Consider the following 18,637-nt stretch of genomic DNA (forward strand, 5'->3'; position numbering starts at 1 on the left):
ACATTTAGTTTATTATAAATTGTGATTGTAATTTCCATTATCGTGGTGGCCAAAGAGGTTAAGGATATTATGTGTGGTAACTGTTACGTAACAGGTTATTTGCCTTTTTCTTTTCTTTATCTATTTTAGAGATTTTCATCTTTAATGGGTAAAGGTGCTATAAATATTTTTACTCTGTGGGTTGCATTTTATTTTTAAGTGGGCATTTTAGGAACAAATGTTCTTAACTATAGTTATGTTTTTTTCTATATAATTTATGCTTTTGTATTTTGAGAAAATGTTTTTACTTTCAGGTTTTCCTTCTGTATTATTTTAAAAAGGACTTTGTCTTTTTCTTTTAGACTTAAATGATGCTGTGCGTGTGTTTAGGATATGTAAATGTGTGCATTCATTTCTGTTAACGTGGAAATAGCCAGTTACCCTAATATTAATGATTATGATAACCAGTTTTAAAAGAGCCGCCTTTGTATTGGGATGAGGAAGTCTTTCCAGACTCTTTTTTTCCTGTTTGTTTATTTTCTCATCATCATGGATTTTTATGTCATCATCTTCTCTTAGTGCCTTTTCCTGTCTTTTCTCTCTCCACCTTTTCACTATTTGCTTGCCCTCTCATTTCTTATTTCTCCCTCCTCTCCATACTAATTTGTTGTTGTAGATTTAACAATTATTATTCTTTCCAAAAAGCTGGTGTGCCTTTTTGTTTTTCGTTTTGTATTTTTTCTATCTTCTATTTTCTGTAATTATTTTTAAAATGGAAATAAATGGTTGACTCTAGCTTTCCAGTTCAATTGAGTACAATTTAAGGCTGTAAATTTCTCTGTAGATACTGTTGTATTTTTATGTTATCTTTAATTCTCATTAATTGATTACAGGATATTTGATCACACTGTGAACCCAGAGATTGTGTTGTTTACTGGAAAAATCTGTTTCTAGCTGTGTGGCTCAGTCCTTGGTACATACCTTTAATGCCAAACAATGCAGGTAAAGTTATTTTATAGAAAGAAGCACTGATGTTTGAAAGTGATGTCTAATTGAAGGGCAGACAAAGTGACAAATCAGAGGAAGATTTGACAGAATGAGCCAGAGGTAGGAGATGCCCAACTCCCACCAGAAGAGACAGGAGAAAGAGGACTTAGGGGAGCATCACAGGGGTAGAAGAGAGAGAGAGAGAAGGCAGAAGATAGAATGAACCAGAGAATGAGAAGAAGCCAGAAGATTATAACATATTGTCAAAGTTAGTATGAGGCCAAGCAGAGCAATTCAGTCAGAAGCTGAGAGAAGCCATTTTGAATCAAGTCAGCTTGGAGAGGCTTTTGAGCTATAACAGCCGAGTTGAACCAGTCATCCAGGGTTCAGAAAGAGATAGAAAGGAAGAGCATATTCAGCAGTAAGTCTCAGAGGCTGAAAACATTCTAGACCTAAATTAGATTGTATGGAAGCTTCCAGGACTAGGCCTAGTTTAGCAGATGGAATCAGTAAGCCTACAAGATGACAAATCTGGTGAATAAAAGTTACTTTTACATTGATTATAATTTTGACTTCTACAATTCTATTTCCTTTAGCCTGTGGGTTATTTAGAAGTGTAATTCATAATTTCCAAACATATATGATAGTTTCTGGCTATTTCTAAGCAATTTTATAGTATTACTACATTATAATCAGTGTAGCGTCTTTGTCTACAGAAGACAGAATCTTTCAGATTTCTTGGTTCTCTGGCATTTGTTTCCTAGTTTGCTTTTCTTGATCTAATTGCTGAGTTTAACTTTTTTTTTTTTTTTTTTTTTCAGTTTTTGTACTTTTTGTTAATTTGTAATCAGGCCTAAAGCAAACTTTTTTTTTTTTCTTAGAATTTATTTATTTATTCATTCATTTTACATCCCGATTACAGGCAAACTTTTTACTTTCTCCTTAAATATGTCTTTTAAAGATGGTAGTTTTCTTGGATCATTAATGTTATATGGGACCAGCAGGCTGGACCATCATGATATCATGATCTAAAAAGAGTCTGGTTTATCCAGACTTCCATATGAGGATTGAGATTGACTAGAGCGAAGTTTTCAAGTCCTGTGTGTGCTATTTGTGCTTTCTGTGTTTTTCTTTCTTCAGAGTTTCTCCCTTGAGCACTTTCTGCATGCTGTGCTTCAGAATTCGGGCCTCTCCCCCCCCCCCTTTCCACCACACCCTAATTGTAATTCCTCCTAGTGACTGGTCACAGTCCACTTGCCTCATCTTCCAGTGCACCTTGTACTTTTCTGAAGTGTGACTGGAAGTGCATTTGCCCGGGAGAGGATTCTAAGACTTTAGGAGGTATGACTGTTGTAGAGCTGTTTTAATTTAGTTTATTCAGTTCATGGTTTTACTTCGCATACCTCTCAGTGTTTGTGTGTTCAGTAGTATTTTTACTTTGAAGACATCTGTATAGCTTGAATGGGTTGTTTTCTGAAAGTTTTGCTGCGTCTTTCCCCTCCCTTGACTTTCTGTTAAGGAAGAGGGCTAATTGCAAATGAAAGCTTAGTGCTCGGTGTGTTCAAGTGTAAAGTTGAGGAGAAAGTGCCTTCTGTAGCACAAACAATTTGCTTTTAAAATAAAAACAAAAACAAAACCAGAACCCCTCCCCAAAAAAACAAAAAACACCCCTTCACATTCATTATTACAAATGTAACATATTTGTTTAAGAAATTATAATTAAGAGCTAGAGATGCAACCAAGTGGTAGAGCATATCTTCAGCATGCAGGGGGCCCCGGCTTCAGTGCCCATTTCTTCCCCTCAACTGAACTGATGTGTATCTGTGTAAGTACTGAATGAAAGCCCACTTTCCTCTTGTGTCTTATTGCTCAGTGTTAACAGCTGTTAAACTTGATGTTTCATTCTAAAATTACTCTACAATAATGTATATATTTTATGCATATAATTTTTAATCTCAAAAAGTAAATAAGTATTGCTACAAAATTTACTTGGCATTGTTAACATTTCACAGGTATGATATTCCTCCTTGTACGGTCCTTTTCATTCTTTATGACCAAGTTTGGAGAGTGTGCACAAATATGAGAAAGTTTGTAGGTAGGTTTTTTTGTGTTCTTGTAAAGTGTATAAAAACATAGTGTCATACAAATGAAATGGCCTATAAGAGCTATATAGTATATTTTTTTATGAAATGTCTATATGGTCATAGAATATACCAAAGAATGGCAAGTTTACAAAATTTACACTAAGCTAACTTAGTAAAATTGACTCAGTCAAAGCTTTTCTTGCTTAAAATACAAATTTCTAAGACAACTTGAAAAATACAGAAAAAAAAGTTCCCCCCTTTTTTTTTTTTCTTTCTCTTGTTTATTCGAGACATCGTTTCTCTGTGTAGCCTTGGCTGTCCTGGTCTCCATTTGTAGATCTGGCTGTCCTCAAACTCACAGAGATCCACCTGCCTCTGCCTCCTGGAGTACAGGGGTGGGCTACAGCAGCCGGCTTTTCCATTCCTGTTTTAAATGCTGATAGTTCACATCAAGATTAATTAGAATATTCTGTCATACTAATTCTGGTCTGTATTCTTTGCCTGGAGTTTTGACTTCCAAATTCCACATGAACTTTTGTAAGCTCTATTTATTTGAATTTCAAGATTTTGAAATCTAGAGACTTACTAACTTATAAACTTGGGGGAGAAAAGACTCGTGATAGCTGAAAATAGACCAGGCTAATTGAATAGACTCCCTTTATTACCTGTCTGTTCTTCGCAGTTTTCATATACACATAGAATTGGAATGGGCCTTAGAGGTTGTCTCATTTAAGATGAACAAAACATGTTTTATAGACCCTTGAGCCCAAGTTCCATACAGTTTTTAGTGTACTGCATAGCAGGCAATTTAGAAGAATGTTCCAGTTCAGAGGACTTTGGTACACGTTTGTTCTTCATTAAGCACATAATGTTCTATAAGAGAGAAAGCACTAGCAAAATAGAAAGCCACCACATAATAAATTTATTAGTATACTTACAGTTTTTACCTCTGACATTCTCTTAAGCTAGAATGTCTTCTTGCAGGCATTTGAAGGAACGAACAATAGGCAGCTGGGATTAGTAAATGAGATAAAATACCGTTCAGTTCAGTGATTCAGGTTTAAATTTTCCATAAAAGATTGAGGATTAAAAGACAATTAGAAATAGTCTTAAAGCCAAGATTCTGGAGAAACTTGTTGGTATGTTTTAGCTTTGTACTGTTATGACTCATATGAATTTACTGCATAAATTACATTTATACATTTATTAAACACACCCTTTTTAGTGTTGACTTTTTTTATGCGTTAGATAATAAAAGGGTTATTGTCTGCATCTAGAATTATCGTTTTATGTCTAATGTTTTCTTAAAGTAAAAATAAATATTTCTACTGTCTTACTATGGAAACTACGTTGTGAGCGCTTTAAGACCAGCTTCGCTTATTATACTTGGCGCTTAGTCATCGTCGTACACAGCAGGACCTGATTAAGAAGGCTGTGCCGCCTCTAAGCTGGGCTAGATTGTAGCCACTAGCAACCAGGCTGCAATAATTTCCCTTTGATGACATCATCCACTGTGGAAGAACCCAGTTGCTTCAGCCAGTCGAACTATACAGTTCTAACCTCATCAAATATGGCATCTCCCTTGCCTGCTATAGCAGGGGAAGGGAAAATGCCACTGTCTTTTTAATCTGCCAACCTTCTTTATTTTTTTTCTTATTTTTTTTCTTCTTTTAAACAAATTCTGATCATGGATGCTTCTTCAGATCCCTATTTGCCTTATGACGGGGGAGGAGACAGTATTCCCTTGAGGGAATTACATAAAAGAGGTAACACCATCCCCTTGCTCTGAATCCTCTGTTGGTATGTCGTGCATGCTGCTGGGCGGTTCTGGGAACAGGCTGTCTGTTGTCCTCCTGCTGCAGTGCGCTGCTTAGCTGCCCTGCCTTGTTGGTATGGGAGAATGCAACCTTCCCAGCAGGGCTTGGGCCCTCCCTGATTGTTTGCTCTGTGCAGATTAGCTCTGCCTCAGATCACATTGGGCTCCGGCTCCATCTTCTGTGTGAAATCCTTTCAGTTTAACTCCGAATATAAGCTGCTTTAACAGCCAGCTAAAGTCCTGTTGGTTGGTTGGTTGGCACCTGCAAAGTAATGCTTTTATTCCTGTGGAAACTTACATTTTCTTTAGTTTACACAGTGAAATGAAATGCCTGTATACCGTTCTCTTTTGACTGCTGCCAGTTACCCTGTAGAGTTTGCATCACAGAGTAACAGTAAAAGCTCGTAGTTGCATTTTATAACATTTAAAAAGTAAAGGACGATTTTTTTGATTTAACATTTTTTTCATGTAACATCGTAGCTAACTTGACGTACTGTATTGTCTCCCATAGGTATCTTGCACATGATAGGATAAAACAATTTAGGGTTCTTTTTTTTATACATTTTTACAGAATACAAGTCGGTAGTTGGAGAACAAATGGGCATGCAGTGTAATGGTGTAAATCTTCTGGCAGGCTCTGCCTTGGTCCTCTTCAAATTAACTAGGTGTCTGTTAAGCTGCTCTTTGGCTCATTTTCTTAAATTGAATTTTTTAAAAAAAGATTGGATTCCATTTGTTCTAGAAATCAGTGAACTTCAAGAAACGTTCTTTAGTAGATGACTTCATATATGAGTCATATCAGTTTGAATTATTTGCTTGATTTATATAAACTTTATGGTAAATCCCAACTTTTATTAATGTTTAAAAGGTAAAGAAAATTTGAAATGCATCTTGTATCCTGAAAACAGTTTTAAGTTCTTTAGAATTTAGGAATTATAATGCATTCAACACATACTTAATGGTTACATTGCACCTGCAAAACCATAATTGGGTTCTGAACCGTTGCAACATTACTCTGTAGAATTCTGTGCTTAGTAAAAGTTTGAAACGATTTAAAGATCATGTCCTATATTGTGCTTTACTTTATGAATTGCTTTCCATAAACCATTTCCATATATATATAATGTTAGAACATTATATACATATATTATATGTATTATATACATATACAAATATTCATATATATATAAAGTTAGAACATTTGAGGAAATACCTAAAAGTACGAGGAACATTTTCTCCTAATTTTTTTATTTCCTGAGGTTATATTTTTTCCTTTTCCCAATAACAGTTTCCATTCCCTGTGTTTCTATCATCAGATTTCTGGTAATACTCATTGAATTACTGAGTAGTAATTATTTCAGATGTTACATTCTTAGCTAGTAAGTATTTAAATGGTAAAGCTAGACAGGCTATACTTCCTCTGAATGATCACATCATCCATTTGTTAGTAATGACAAACTAGAAGGGCTGGGCTTGAGAAATACCTGATAGTCTTTGGCAGGCAAATTTATAGACTGTCTGTGTAAAACCTACAAGAAATGTCAAAAGTTATGTGAAACTAGACAAATAGATATTATCAAGAGAGAAATTGAAAAAAAAATGACATGTACTTAAATAATTCCCAGCAATCATCCTTAAGGCCTATACCACTCTTAGAAGCTCAGACATCGTTCTGATACTCTGATGAGACTCTCTCTGTTAATACAAACTGATGGTTTTAGGAAGCATTGCACGTTTGCAGTATAGATAAGTTTTTATTATTAGCCTTACTTGACTGTACCATATTCCTAAGAGCATACTGTAGAGTCCTAGTGTCTATGGGTGAGAAGATATTTGTTTTGCATAATTTATAAGCCTTTAAAACCAAAGGTCAGCAAAAGGAACTATAGGAAAGTAGCTTAAATCAAGAAAAGTGCATCAGCTTCCCCCATGAGGACAAAATGCAGTAATTAGAAACAGATCTTAAGGCTGGTAAGGGGGAAAGAGGAAAATTCAAAGTATAAAATTGTAAAAGATGTTGATAAAATGAAGCTGGAGCTAGGGATTAGCTCTGTGGGTAATTAGGCTTAATCACCCCTTTTCAAGGTGGAATGATAAATAATTAAGCTTTTTACTTACGTGCTTATTATAACCAGTAGACTCAACATAGAAATTATTTATATATTATTGATTAGAAATTAAGATGTTTTAGATATACTCATCTTTGGGAGTAAACTTGCTATGTAGAAACAACTAAGTTCTCATAATATGTCTCTCTTTTTTTTTTTAATCAGGAAGAACAAAAAACATGATTATTTATACTGCTAATTTTATTCCAAATGTTGGCTTTCTTAATTTGTTTATGAGGTTTAAGTAGTTTGGGAGTTGAGTTCCTTTCTTCTGCTAATCTCTTTTCATGGTTTTGGTTTTAAAAACTTTTTGTTACATTTATTTATTTTATTTATTTGTGTGTTAGGCAGGTAGTCACATGGCATGTGCATGAAATAACTTGTGGAAGTCAATTCCTGCCCTTCCACAATGTGGTCCCAGGAATTAAATGCTGCTTGTCAGGCTTAGCAGACATTTTTTAATCCACTGAGCCATCTCTCACCAGCACCTGAACTTTTTTGTTGTTGTTGTTGTTTTTTGTTTTTGTTTTTGTTTTTTGTGGGCCTGGAAGGGACAGGTTTAGAATTCTATTTACTCTATGTAAAAAGCCTTTAAAAATTATTTGACTACTTATTATTTTGTTTGAAGTACTTACAAAGCTCTTGTGTTTGTATATATAAATTATAACTAGGTACTGTGGAGACTGATGGCAGCTACAATAATAATATTAATAGCTAAAATTCGGTAGAATTTGATTCAGATAATTTGGCCCTTCTTTCGATTGTAAGATCTTATCACTGTGTACAAACCTCAAATGACCTGTTCTTTAGTCTGGACCTATTTTAGGCTTCTGATGTTGAAAACAAATCAAAGCTGTTAATTTCTTATAACTGAGGTTAGACTGAATTTTCTGTGGCACTTTAAGAGAACGAGAGACAAGTCTATTTTGGCAGGTGTTACTAAGTAGGCCATTTTCCAATGAACAAGAAAATGTGCCAGGCATTTGTGGTGGAGAGAATACAATGAATAAATGCCATGTCAGGAGTAAAGAGCTAGTCAGAAAATGATTAGCTCTGTTGCATCAAAATGTATAGACCAGTTTTATTATGAGTAATAAGAGAAACAGTAAAGAGAAGTAAATGTATTTAAATATTCTATTCCTCTCTAAATATAGAAGATGAATGTTTGTTTTTCTTCCCTCCTGAAATCATAGTAGTTCTATTTTTTGTTCAGCTTTTGAAATCCAGTGTTAAACATATTTTTGTTATCAAAAGGACATCCTGTAGGCTTTTTATTTAAAAAAAAAGAAATTATTTGATATTAGTGTTGCTTGTTTTACACTATTATTTGTCTTCAAGCACTGTTATGAAAACAGATCTGTTGTCAAATTTATATTGCCTATTTAAATTTTTAATAAAAATCTTCATCATTTCACTAGCTCTAGTTCTGTTTTCTAAAAGTAAACAACAGACATTTTACTGTGATTTATTTTAGGTCATCTCATAGTATATCCTACATCTGAAATGCTTTGTATATTCAAATTTCAGCAGACCTCTTACCACATTTACTAAGTTTGTAATTTTGGTGTTTTTCTTGCATCAAGGTGTCTACCTGTGCTTACATTGGAGACTAGTGACCTAACTTGTACTTTCAGAACGAGTTTTGATTTTTAATTAATGTGTATTTACTTTGTAGGGTTTTTTTTGTCGTGTGTGTGTATGAGTGTGTGTTCCTTCCTTTATAACTCAGACTAAAATTTACTTGAGCTTATGTTTTTGCAAATTTAATTATTAGTTCTAACACTACATACACATCATCGTATATACAGAGATCAGAAGTGAATGTTGAACTTGCTTCCAGAATGCATAGGAACTTTTATCTCGTTACCTATCTAAGGCTGCACCTCTTATATTGAGGTGGCAACAGAATGGAAAACTGAACAGTGCATTGAAGTAGGCAGTGGTTAATTATACATCTTCTTTGGAGTTTTGTATTAGTTTCTGAGCCTTTGCAGTTTTAGTAGTAAATATTAAGTATTTAGCATTTAATATTTAGTATTAAATATTTAGTACTAAATATGACTGAACAAATCTTCAGTATTTTTGTACTTCTGTATTTTATTTATACTTCATCTAACTGATCACTTATTAATTGCAGAGCTCTATATGCTATGCTTGGCATTCCTCTCTCCCCTCCCCATTTTTAGTTTTAAAACAGTTTCATGTGGTCTAGGCTGGCCTTGAACTTCATATGTAGTTGAAGATTTACCCTGAATGTCTGATCCTCCTGCCTTAACCTCCCAAGTGCTGGGATTAGCTATTGCCTTTTTAATTTCCCCATACTTGGGACTTCTGTTCTCAACCTACAGCATTCACCTTTCCTTCCCTTCCCAGGATGACCTTTCCATGTTAATAAGCTCCCAGAGGGAGAGAACATACGTGGCTGGACCTGTTGCTCTCAAGATAGAAGTAGCTCTGTGACAGGAAGTATTTGAACGTGGATATCTGCCTCCCCTCTTCCATAATATACAGTGTCTATGCGTTAGGCTTGTCTGCATTGGTAGCAAAATGGAGTTCAGTGGAAATGGCCCAGAGGTAATAAATGACAATCTTATTAAGTAATGGCACGCCTATATTTTTGTGAAAGAATGTCATTTGTTTTTCTGTGAGAAAAACATTAGGTTGCTGTTTGTGTAACCATGGAGTTTATTTCTGAATCCAGTTTAAGATGTAGCTACTTGATTTTTTTTTTTTTTTCATTTAGGACAGTTTAACTATATATTGAGGACTAGTAGGAGGTATATGAAGATTTTTTGATTTATGGATAAGTAGATAATCTTCATACTTATTTTTCTCTAGTTTTGTGTCAACCTTCAGATTTAAAATGTTAGTCATGAAATTAATAAGTATCTTTTAAAAGATGGAGAAAATAAAAGTGAAAAATCACTATTTAGTAAATAGTATCATTTACTAAACTTCAGTTTTATTTAGATACATATCTGCAAGCTGTGTCAATGAGCAGTGTTGTAGGCTACAGTCAAAAGGGCTTAAAAAACTAGCTTCCGAGTATACACCGAGAGGCATAGTTTAATTTGTGTAAATAAGGGGAGGCTTTCTATGATGTAAGATGGATCTTAAACAACTTGAGGGTGAAAGTGGGAGTGTGTCATTACCACAGCAGTTTGGGAATGTGTATTCGAAGAGCAAAACAGTGTCCCTGACTACTATTGTAACATCTTTCTTTTTTTGTCTGTTTTTGCGCACATGCATGTGCGAGTGTGTGTGTGTAGGTTAGAGTCGATATCGGGAATCTTCCTCAATCATTTTTTAAATCTTATTATCTGAGGCAGGGTCTTAAAGTTAGACTCAGCACTAACAACAGATAAGGCTAGTCTTACTAGCCCCCTTGCTTTTGTGATTTCCTGTCTCCAGGGCTGGAATTACAAGCTAGTTGTCATGCCTTCCTTGCATCTAATGTGGGTTCAAGACACCTAGACACTGGTGCTTTGTGATACGAGCTCTCTAATCACCTTGAGCACACAGCACGTGTTCTTGTAGCATTTTAAGCAATATGGGAGAAAAGTGATGAGGAGCCTGGAACTAAATGGAAGAATTCCCCTGATGATTCTTGTGGGTAGGATTAGACCAGTTGTCCACAGCCTAAGTGCATATGCACATGTGTTTAAGGAGAAGCCGTTGACTATTCTGAAGCCAGTCTTAAGACAAAGGTGTTTCCATACCTTAAACATATATACCAGTCATGAAATTATTTTTCGACCCTATAAATTCAACGGCAGTACTTTGGAACAGAAATGCATAGTTGCAAGCCTATTCCACTGCACACTTACAGTGTGGCCTTGATCTTACTTTTATTTCATAGTGTTCTATCTTTGAAAAACAAAGATAGAAAAGACTAGAATAGAGACTAGTCCTCGCCTTACAATGTTGCTATGAACGAACTATACTAAGAAACATGTCTCCTGCACAATACGTATTCAGCAGGTGCTGGTAGTTTTCTGGCATGAGTTAGTTAATAGGGTCTAGTTTTTACATGGAAAAGTTATTTTAATTCTGATGTGGCTCACTGATATACTTTTTCATTTATTACGTATGCTTTGGTATTACATCTAATTGCCTAACTCAAGGCCACAAGACCCTTATGTTTCCTTCTTAGGGTTTTAAGGTTTTAGCTAACCTTAATTTTTGATTTTGGATCAATTTGTGTTTTTGTTCATGAGTATGCATGAGTTGAGGATCTAGTTCCATTCTTTTGTATGGATAATCATTCTCAGCATCAGTTGTTGAGAAGATTATTCGCCAGCTGGTGATGGCTTATGCCTTTCATCCCAGCACTTGGGGAGGCAGAGGCAGGCAGATCTCTGTGAGTTCGAGGTCAACCTGGTCTACAGAGTGAGTTATTCCAGGACAGCCAAGCCTACACAGAGAAACAATGTCTCTCAAAACCTAAAAAAAAAAAAAAAGGAAAGAAAAGATTTTTTCTCTATTAGAAATAAATTTTTAATGAGCAGTTAAATTATTTTATAGATAATGTAGTAAATGATGCATTTTATTTCCATGAGTATCTGAGTGTTACAGAGTTCTATGGCTACACAAGAACGAAATGAAGCTAAAGTCCTTTGTACAGTTAATTGGAGAAGTCACTTGCAAGCCAGTTAACTGAGTTTTTCTAAGTGAAGCCTTTCAGTGATTTTTGGTATTTGAACTGTGAAATTGTCACTGTGTTGCGGATCATACTTTTAAGTGATTTGCTTTTGTATACATAGTAGCATAATTAATTTTAGCTAAAAATTTGAGAATCCCACACCACTACCTCTAAAGTTGAAGAATTCCTTCCCAAAAGGTAGAAGATAACTTTTTTCTTCCCGTCTCTTTTGAGTGTTGTCAATGTTTTGAGCTAAGATTAATATTATATGATTTGATCATATAGATGATTAAAATATAATATAGTTTGATGAAGTTTTAGGCAAATATTTGAACAGAAATTAAGGGCTGTGTTTTTGTTATTTCTTCTTGTCTGTTAAATATTAAGCATTTTCATTACTTACCTGCTTCTAGTCTATTCACTCATGTCTAGGCTGAGAGTGGCTGAGAAAATGGACCTATGGGCTAAGAGGTTAATAAGTAATGTATGCTGGATCACAAAGCTAATAGGTAGCAAAGCTGGAAGTTGACTCTCTCAAACCTTCTAAACACCAAAGTGCATTAAGGTCATGGGATTCCTTTTCTAGGCTCCCCTGAAAGAAAATAATTCGTCCAGACTTTCTTATTGCTACATTTTAACTGGTAGGTAACTGTAAGTAGGCATTAGATTGGCAGGCACAGATTCTTGGTGGTCAAACCTTGAGATAAATGTGTGTGTGTGTGTGTGTGTGTGTGTGTGTGTGTGTGTGTGTGTGTATACACATGAATACATATTGCATGGCAGCAGGCAGATTGGTCTTTCAGATCAGTTTTTATATAGTTTAACCTCTTGGAATCCAAGTACCGGAAGCCATCTTACATCCTTTTGATAGTTTAGCTGTTAAATGAATTGATTTCATTTGTTGTATCATTGTGTCTGATTATATATCCAGCAGCTTTTTTGGATGGACCCTTCCTTCTTTTCTTCTCTCCTCCTTCCCTCTTTCTCCCTCCTTTCCTTCTTTTTCTTTTCTCTCTCCTCTCTGTCAGAGTTCAAATCCAGTGCTTGACGCTTGGTAGACAAGCTACATTCTAGCCTCATACTCTTTTTTTTTTGGCTGAGGTATGTACCTGACAGATCTCAACAAGACTGCATATTTCATAGGGTAAAGTTTTCTTTAAAAAAAACCTTGAGATAAGTGGACAAAATCAATATGGGACTATTCTCAAATAGTGTCCCTGTGATGAGGATAATTACTTGGTTATTTAATCATTTTAAGTTCCGAGGTATACTGATTATTAATAATGAATATTTGGTAGTTAGCTTTGCAAAAAGGACAAGAAAAAGTTAAAATAATAGGAAAAGATGGCCAAGAAAAAAAATATAATTCAGATACTGTTTGTCATGGTCAGGTTATCTAAATGTTTAAGTTATCATGGGAAAACAGCTCATCAGAAGTGAGATGTGTGCTCATTTAATGACATGACTTATAGAAAACGTGACTGAAAAGGTCATTACCTAAACAAATATGGCCAGCTTATAAGTAAGTCTGGTCTGTATATTTCATTTTCAGGAAATGGAAAGGATTGAAGCCAATCACTAGTTTATTGTGACTCTCTTGTGTACTTGGTTCTTTCTGATTCTTTCCAAAGTACACCTCAAGTTATAGGGCAAAATGAATTGTATGGCTTCTTCTAAGCCCTTTACTTTATAGACTTTGGAAATATAGAAAATTATCTCTTATGCTCAAAAGTATTTGCTTTTATGATTTTCTCTTTTGTATGGGGTTTAGATTTCTTATTTTTAAATGTAAATAATAATGATTAAAGTATTATTTATTTTTTGTTTATTTTATGTGTATGAGTGTCTTACATGCATGTATATATTATGCACCACATGTGTGCAATGCCATGGAGTGCAGAAGAGACCATCATAGTCTCTGGAAATAGAGTTAGAGATGGCTGTGAGCTGTCATGTGGGTGCTGGGAACTGAACCTAGGTTCTCTGCAAGAGCAGTGAATGAATGTTTTTCACTGATGAGCTATCTTCTCCAGCACCAGTACTACTGAATTTTTATATTCTACTCTTTTCCCTGGTAACACCTGTTTCTGATGGTCTGGGGAAGTTTGTGGACAGGATAAGGAAATAAGGTCGTGGAGCTTCATTCATGGTTCCAAAAGATATTCTGCATGTCTATTCTGTCTCTACAGATAAACAAACGAGGGCAGCATTTACAGTGACAAATGACATCCTATCAGTTTAGGTTAATAAAATCCAATTTTAAGAGGCATTTTTTGCTGAAGACGAAGCACAAGAAAGCAGTGGTCTAACCTCAAAGTTATAATTTTTTGAGTTTATTTGTAGATATTAATAAACTATTTATTTTCTAGAGTTTATTTGTATCTGTCAGTTTTAGAAAAGTCATATTATCATTTCTGTATTAACTAACTCTTGAAATACTGTTTTTGTATAAAAGAAGTGTATCCTAGTGTAAGAGAAGTACAAGAGAACTTGTCTACTTCATGTGTAAGATGACGTTGAAATGTAAAGTTGCTTACTAAGAAAGTTAATAACATCTAATTGATTTCAGTCCCTTTGTACCTTTGTATCACCTCTCCAGTTGTCTGTCTTCATGTTGTTATAGTCCTCTATTATTATTATTTTTTTTTTTAAGAGAGACAGGGTCTCTCAGTAAATTTAACTTTGAGCTTGCTAACTGGGTAGAATGACTAGCCAGCAAGCCCCAGGGATCTGCTTGTGCCTTCCCTAACATTTCTCTGCTGCACCTGCATTTTTCCGTGAGTTCTAATATCTGAATGTAGGTCTTTATGCTTATCCAGCAAGTACTGTACTATTGAGCCAGTCTTATCCCTGTAGTAACTTCTACAATAACCTCAGGGATGAGGGCATAGTTTAATGGTACACCTAGTATGCATGGTCCTAAGCATTGAAAAAAAAATTCAGAATTTTCACTTACAGAAGTGAAAATTAGTACAAAGAATCCTCCATTCTTTATCTGAATTCCTGAAATATTAGCATTTTTCTACATTAGTTTATTCTGTCTTTTGTTCTTTGTCTTTGTATTAAATATGCCTTGTTATGTAAAACAAGTGACATTTTCTGTAGATATAATACTTGGAATATACTTTGGTTTTAATTATGTTTAGAGTAAAATTTAGAAAAGTAAGTTTTTCTCAAATAAAGAAATACATCTGTATATAATTATATTGTGTTTTTATTTTAAAGTTAGAATGACATCGGCATAATACTCTTAATTGAGCTAGACATTTTCCAGTAGGCCAGTCTCCTTACTGCATTTCCTGGTCCATAATCTAATCCGAAAGCACATCTTACAGTTGCCGTGTTGCTTTTAATCCTGAACAGTTCATTGCTTATTCTTTTTTTTTTTTTTAACAATTTATATATATATATTTTATCAGATGTACATCTGACTACATGTATGTCTGTGAGGGTGCTGGATCCCCTGGAACTGGAATTACAGTGTTTTTGAGCTGCCATGTAGGTGCTGGGAATTGAACCCAAGTCCTCTGGAAGAACAGCCAGTGCTCTCAACAGTTGAGCCATCTCTGCAGCCCCTCATTGCTCATTCTTAATCTTCTATAATTTTAACATTTTGGCGGGGGCTGTTTGTTTGTTTGAGACAAGCTCTTTCTCTGTATCCTGACTGTTCTGGCACTCACTATTAAGGCCAAACAGGCTGGCCTCAAAGTCAGAGATCTGACTACCTCTGCCTTCCTAATGCTGAGATTAAAACCGTGCACCACCATGGACAACTAATTTCAACAGTTTGAGGACTAAAAAAGGCCTTTTTGCAGCCAATTTTGCAGAATTTCCTTATCTTGGGTATATTTAGTTTGTTCTTGTTGAGAGTGTCTTCATTTTTGCCTAAAATGCCACAAAGTATTGTGCATTGTTCCAGAAAGACAGGGGTTCTTGACACTTTCTTCCAAAAATATTTTTAGTTTACTAATTTTAATGTTACTATATGAAAAGCAAAGTAGATATTCTTATATTTGTTAAGATATTATAAATGCTTTATAATTTGATAAATGGCATTTTCTTTTGAAAATGTGTTTAAAGCTTTAAATATAGTTTGTATTTTATGTAAGTGAAAGTGAACATTGCAGTGCAGGGATTGTATCTTTAAACTGTTGAACAATTCCATAAAAATATTTATTCCTGGAACACTTCTGCCAGAATACTGAAATTGATATACCATTCTCTTTATAGACATGTAATACCTTCTTAAGGCAACCATTCAAACGTATTCAGTAGGGAGATGAGAGAAGTCTGTTAAAGAAAAGGAAATTAGATATTCATATTCTTATACCTTATTTCTCGGCATTTGAGTAATGAGGGAAAGGTTTGCAACTCACAGTGTATTTCATTGGCTTAGATCTTAGCAGTGCTAAAGTTCTTGGGTCAGCATGGGAGCTCCGTGTTTTTCTTACTTCACTCACCAACCCCAGGTTTAGGAGGACCAACCTTTTGCTTACTGCCTGGAAAAGGCTTCTGCTTTCTAACTTGCTACATCATAGTTTGTTGCTGTTTTGTTTGTAGTTATTTCTTATGTCTGCATAAAAGGAAATGAGATCATTTAAACCAGACAGCCAAGCACAGGTCATCTAGAAAATTCACCTAATCCTTAAAAGTTAGGGAAAAACAAATAGCTCTCATTTTATTTTTTGTATTTATTTTTTGGGGGGACAGACTTTCTCTGTGTAGCCTTGTCTGTCCTGGAACTCATTCTGAAGACCAGACTGGCCTCGAATTCACAGAGATCTGCCTGCCTCTGCCTCCCAAGTGCTGGGATTAAAGACATGCACTACGCCTCCTGGCCTTTTATTTCAAATCTATTTTTGGCACAAAGTCTGTAGATTAAGGATTGGCAAACTGTGATCATGTGATAAATCTTACCGTTCTTTTTTTTCCTTCTTTCCTTCCTCCTTCCTTTATTTGTTTTTATCTGGCACATCTTTGTCAGAATGCTTTAATATTCATCCACCGATGTATTTCTTTCTGAACCTTATTTTGTGGTACAGTGGCAGAGTTAAGTAGTTGTGACTGAGTGGCCTCCATGCCTAAAATACTTACCCTCCAGCTTTTAGCTGACTTTTGTATCAGATTATAAATACTTTGGCATTCATGTTTTTGTTTTCTATTAACACAGTTAAGGAAATTCTACCCGTACTATGCTCAGTTTTTAACTTATTCAAGGATTGTACAGATAGAAACTGAAAAAAAAATTCCTACTAGGGAATTTGCTGGTTTTATATCATTTGTATGTGTCTTAGTTACTGTTCTATTGCTGTGTTGAGACAACATGATCAAGGCAGCTCTTAATTGGGGCTTGCTTACAGTTTCATAGGATTAGTTTATTATCATGGTGCAAAGCAGGTAGTCATGGTGCTGGAGCAGGAGCAGAGAGCTGAGAGATCCATTGGTAGCAGGGTGGAGGCAGGGATCGGGATGGTGGGGGAAGAGAGAAACACAGGGAGACTGGGCTTTGCTGGGCCTTTGAAACCTCAAAGCCCACACCAAGAGACACATCACCTCCAGTAAGGACACACCTCCTAATCCTTCTGCATAATTCTGGTGGGGACTAAGTATGCAGGTATATGAGCCTATAAGGGCATTTTCATATTCAAACCACCACAGCGTATATTAGATGTAGTAGCTTTTTGCTTTCCAAAGGGTTTATATTTAATTTATGAACTTTTTTGTTAAGATTTTACATAACTCACAGCTCAGTGCATTCAGACACTTAACAATTTGCATTTCTCTATATGTTAGATTGAACTTATTTTTATATTTAAAAGCTATTTGTATTTTTTTAATGCTGCAGTTGTCTTTTTACATCCCAGAACTTTCTTTAGATTTGTTTACTCATATAAAACATATAGTAAATATGTCTCAAAGATTTATTTAACCCTAATGAAGGAATCAGCTTGATAACAAAACCAACTCAGAGAAGAACATGTGAGACAGAAATGTATATAGTTTGCGATAGAGAGAAAATTCTAAGACATGAAACAACAACAGCAAAAAAAAAAAAAAAAAAAAAAATCGTTCACAATTCTGACATTGTTCCTACTGAAACACAACTATTCACAATTTACCAGGCGAAAGTCATTTTGGTTTATTACAAAAGTTGTCTTCACAAGTTGTCTTCTATTTTATGGAGTATATTTTGTTGTTAGTGGTAAATGGTATTAATTCACATAAAATTATCTTGGCCAGAGTATCAAGTGACCATTAGGCTGTTTGCTAACATAACTGTAAGGTCATGAGTATTCTTTTTGCCTTATTTTTAGTTTTAGATAATCAACATTTCGTCTATTTTTTCAGTGATTTTTGTGATGACATTTACAACTTACCAATAGGTAAAGAAGTTGCAAAACTCACTGTATGTTATAAAATAGACTCTTTTTCTTTTTTGTGCTGCAGGAACTCATTATACAATGACAAATGGAGGCAGCATTAATAGCTCTACACACCTGCTGGATCTTTTGGATGAGCCCATCCCGGGAGTTGGTACATATGATGATTTCCATACTATCGACTGGGTGCGAGAGAAGTGTAAAGACAGAGAAAGACACAGACGTGTAAGTGTTTTCAGTGTTTTATAAAAAATAGTGCAAAATGGATCATTTAAAATTACATTTCTGGCAGTGATCTATTCACAGTCTATTCACAATTTACCAGACGAAAGTCATTTTCCGTTTATTAGTCTTCACAAGTTGTCTTCTAGTTTTATGGAGTGTATTTTGTTCGGGATGGTGGGGGAAGAGAGAAATACAGAGAGACTGGGCTTTGCTGGGCCTTTCAAACCTCAAAGCCCACACCAAGAGACACATCACCTCCAAAATGTTATACATTAAAATATATTTTAACATGTTCTATATGGTACATTTCTCCCCTTTATCTTGGTGTTCCTCTTTTAGTTCCTGCATTCCTTATAACTCTGCATTTTTCTGGACAGGGTTTGAGGTAATTTAAAAACAAACAAAAGCATGCAAAT

The 18,637-nt window shown here is 35.0% G+C and overlaps 1 protein-coding gene across 6 annotated transcripts in view; it reads left to right on the forward strand.

Moving 5' to 3' along the window:
• The window catches only part of Clcn3 (chloride voltage-gated channel 3), a 76,075-nt gene that overhangs the window by 25,124 nt on the left and 32,314 nt on the right, over positions 1-18,637 (forward strand). For 3 of the 6 annotated variants that reach the window (XM_055597869.1, XM_055597871.1, XM_055597865.1), the window contains one exon: positions 18,064-18,221. In XM_055597869.1, the coding sequence (XP_055453844.1) occupies positions 18,078-18,221 (144 nt within the window). In that variant the 5' untranslated portion in view covers positions 18,064-18,077. Of the gene's footprint in view, positions 1-2,249; positions 2,308-4,622; positions 4,817-9,500; positions 9,549-18,063; positions 18,222-18,637 lie in introns of those variants that run through there. The other 3 variants (XM_055597867.1, XM_055597866.1, XM_055597868.1) reach the window with 3 other exon arrangements.

Source organism: Psammomys obesus, unplaced genomic scaffold (assembly GCF_907164565.1).
Source record: "Psammomys obesus unplaced genomic scaffold, mPsaObe1.curated_primary_1811, whole genome shotgun sequence".
Lineage (NCBI taxonomy): Eukaryota > Metazoa > Chordata > Mammalia > Rodentia > Muridae > Psammomys > Psammomys obesus.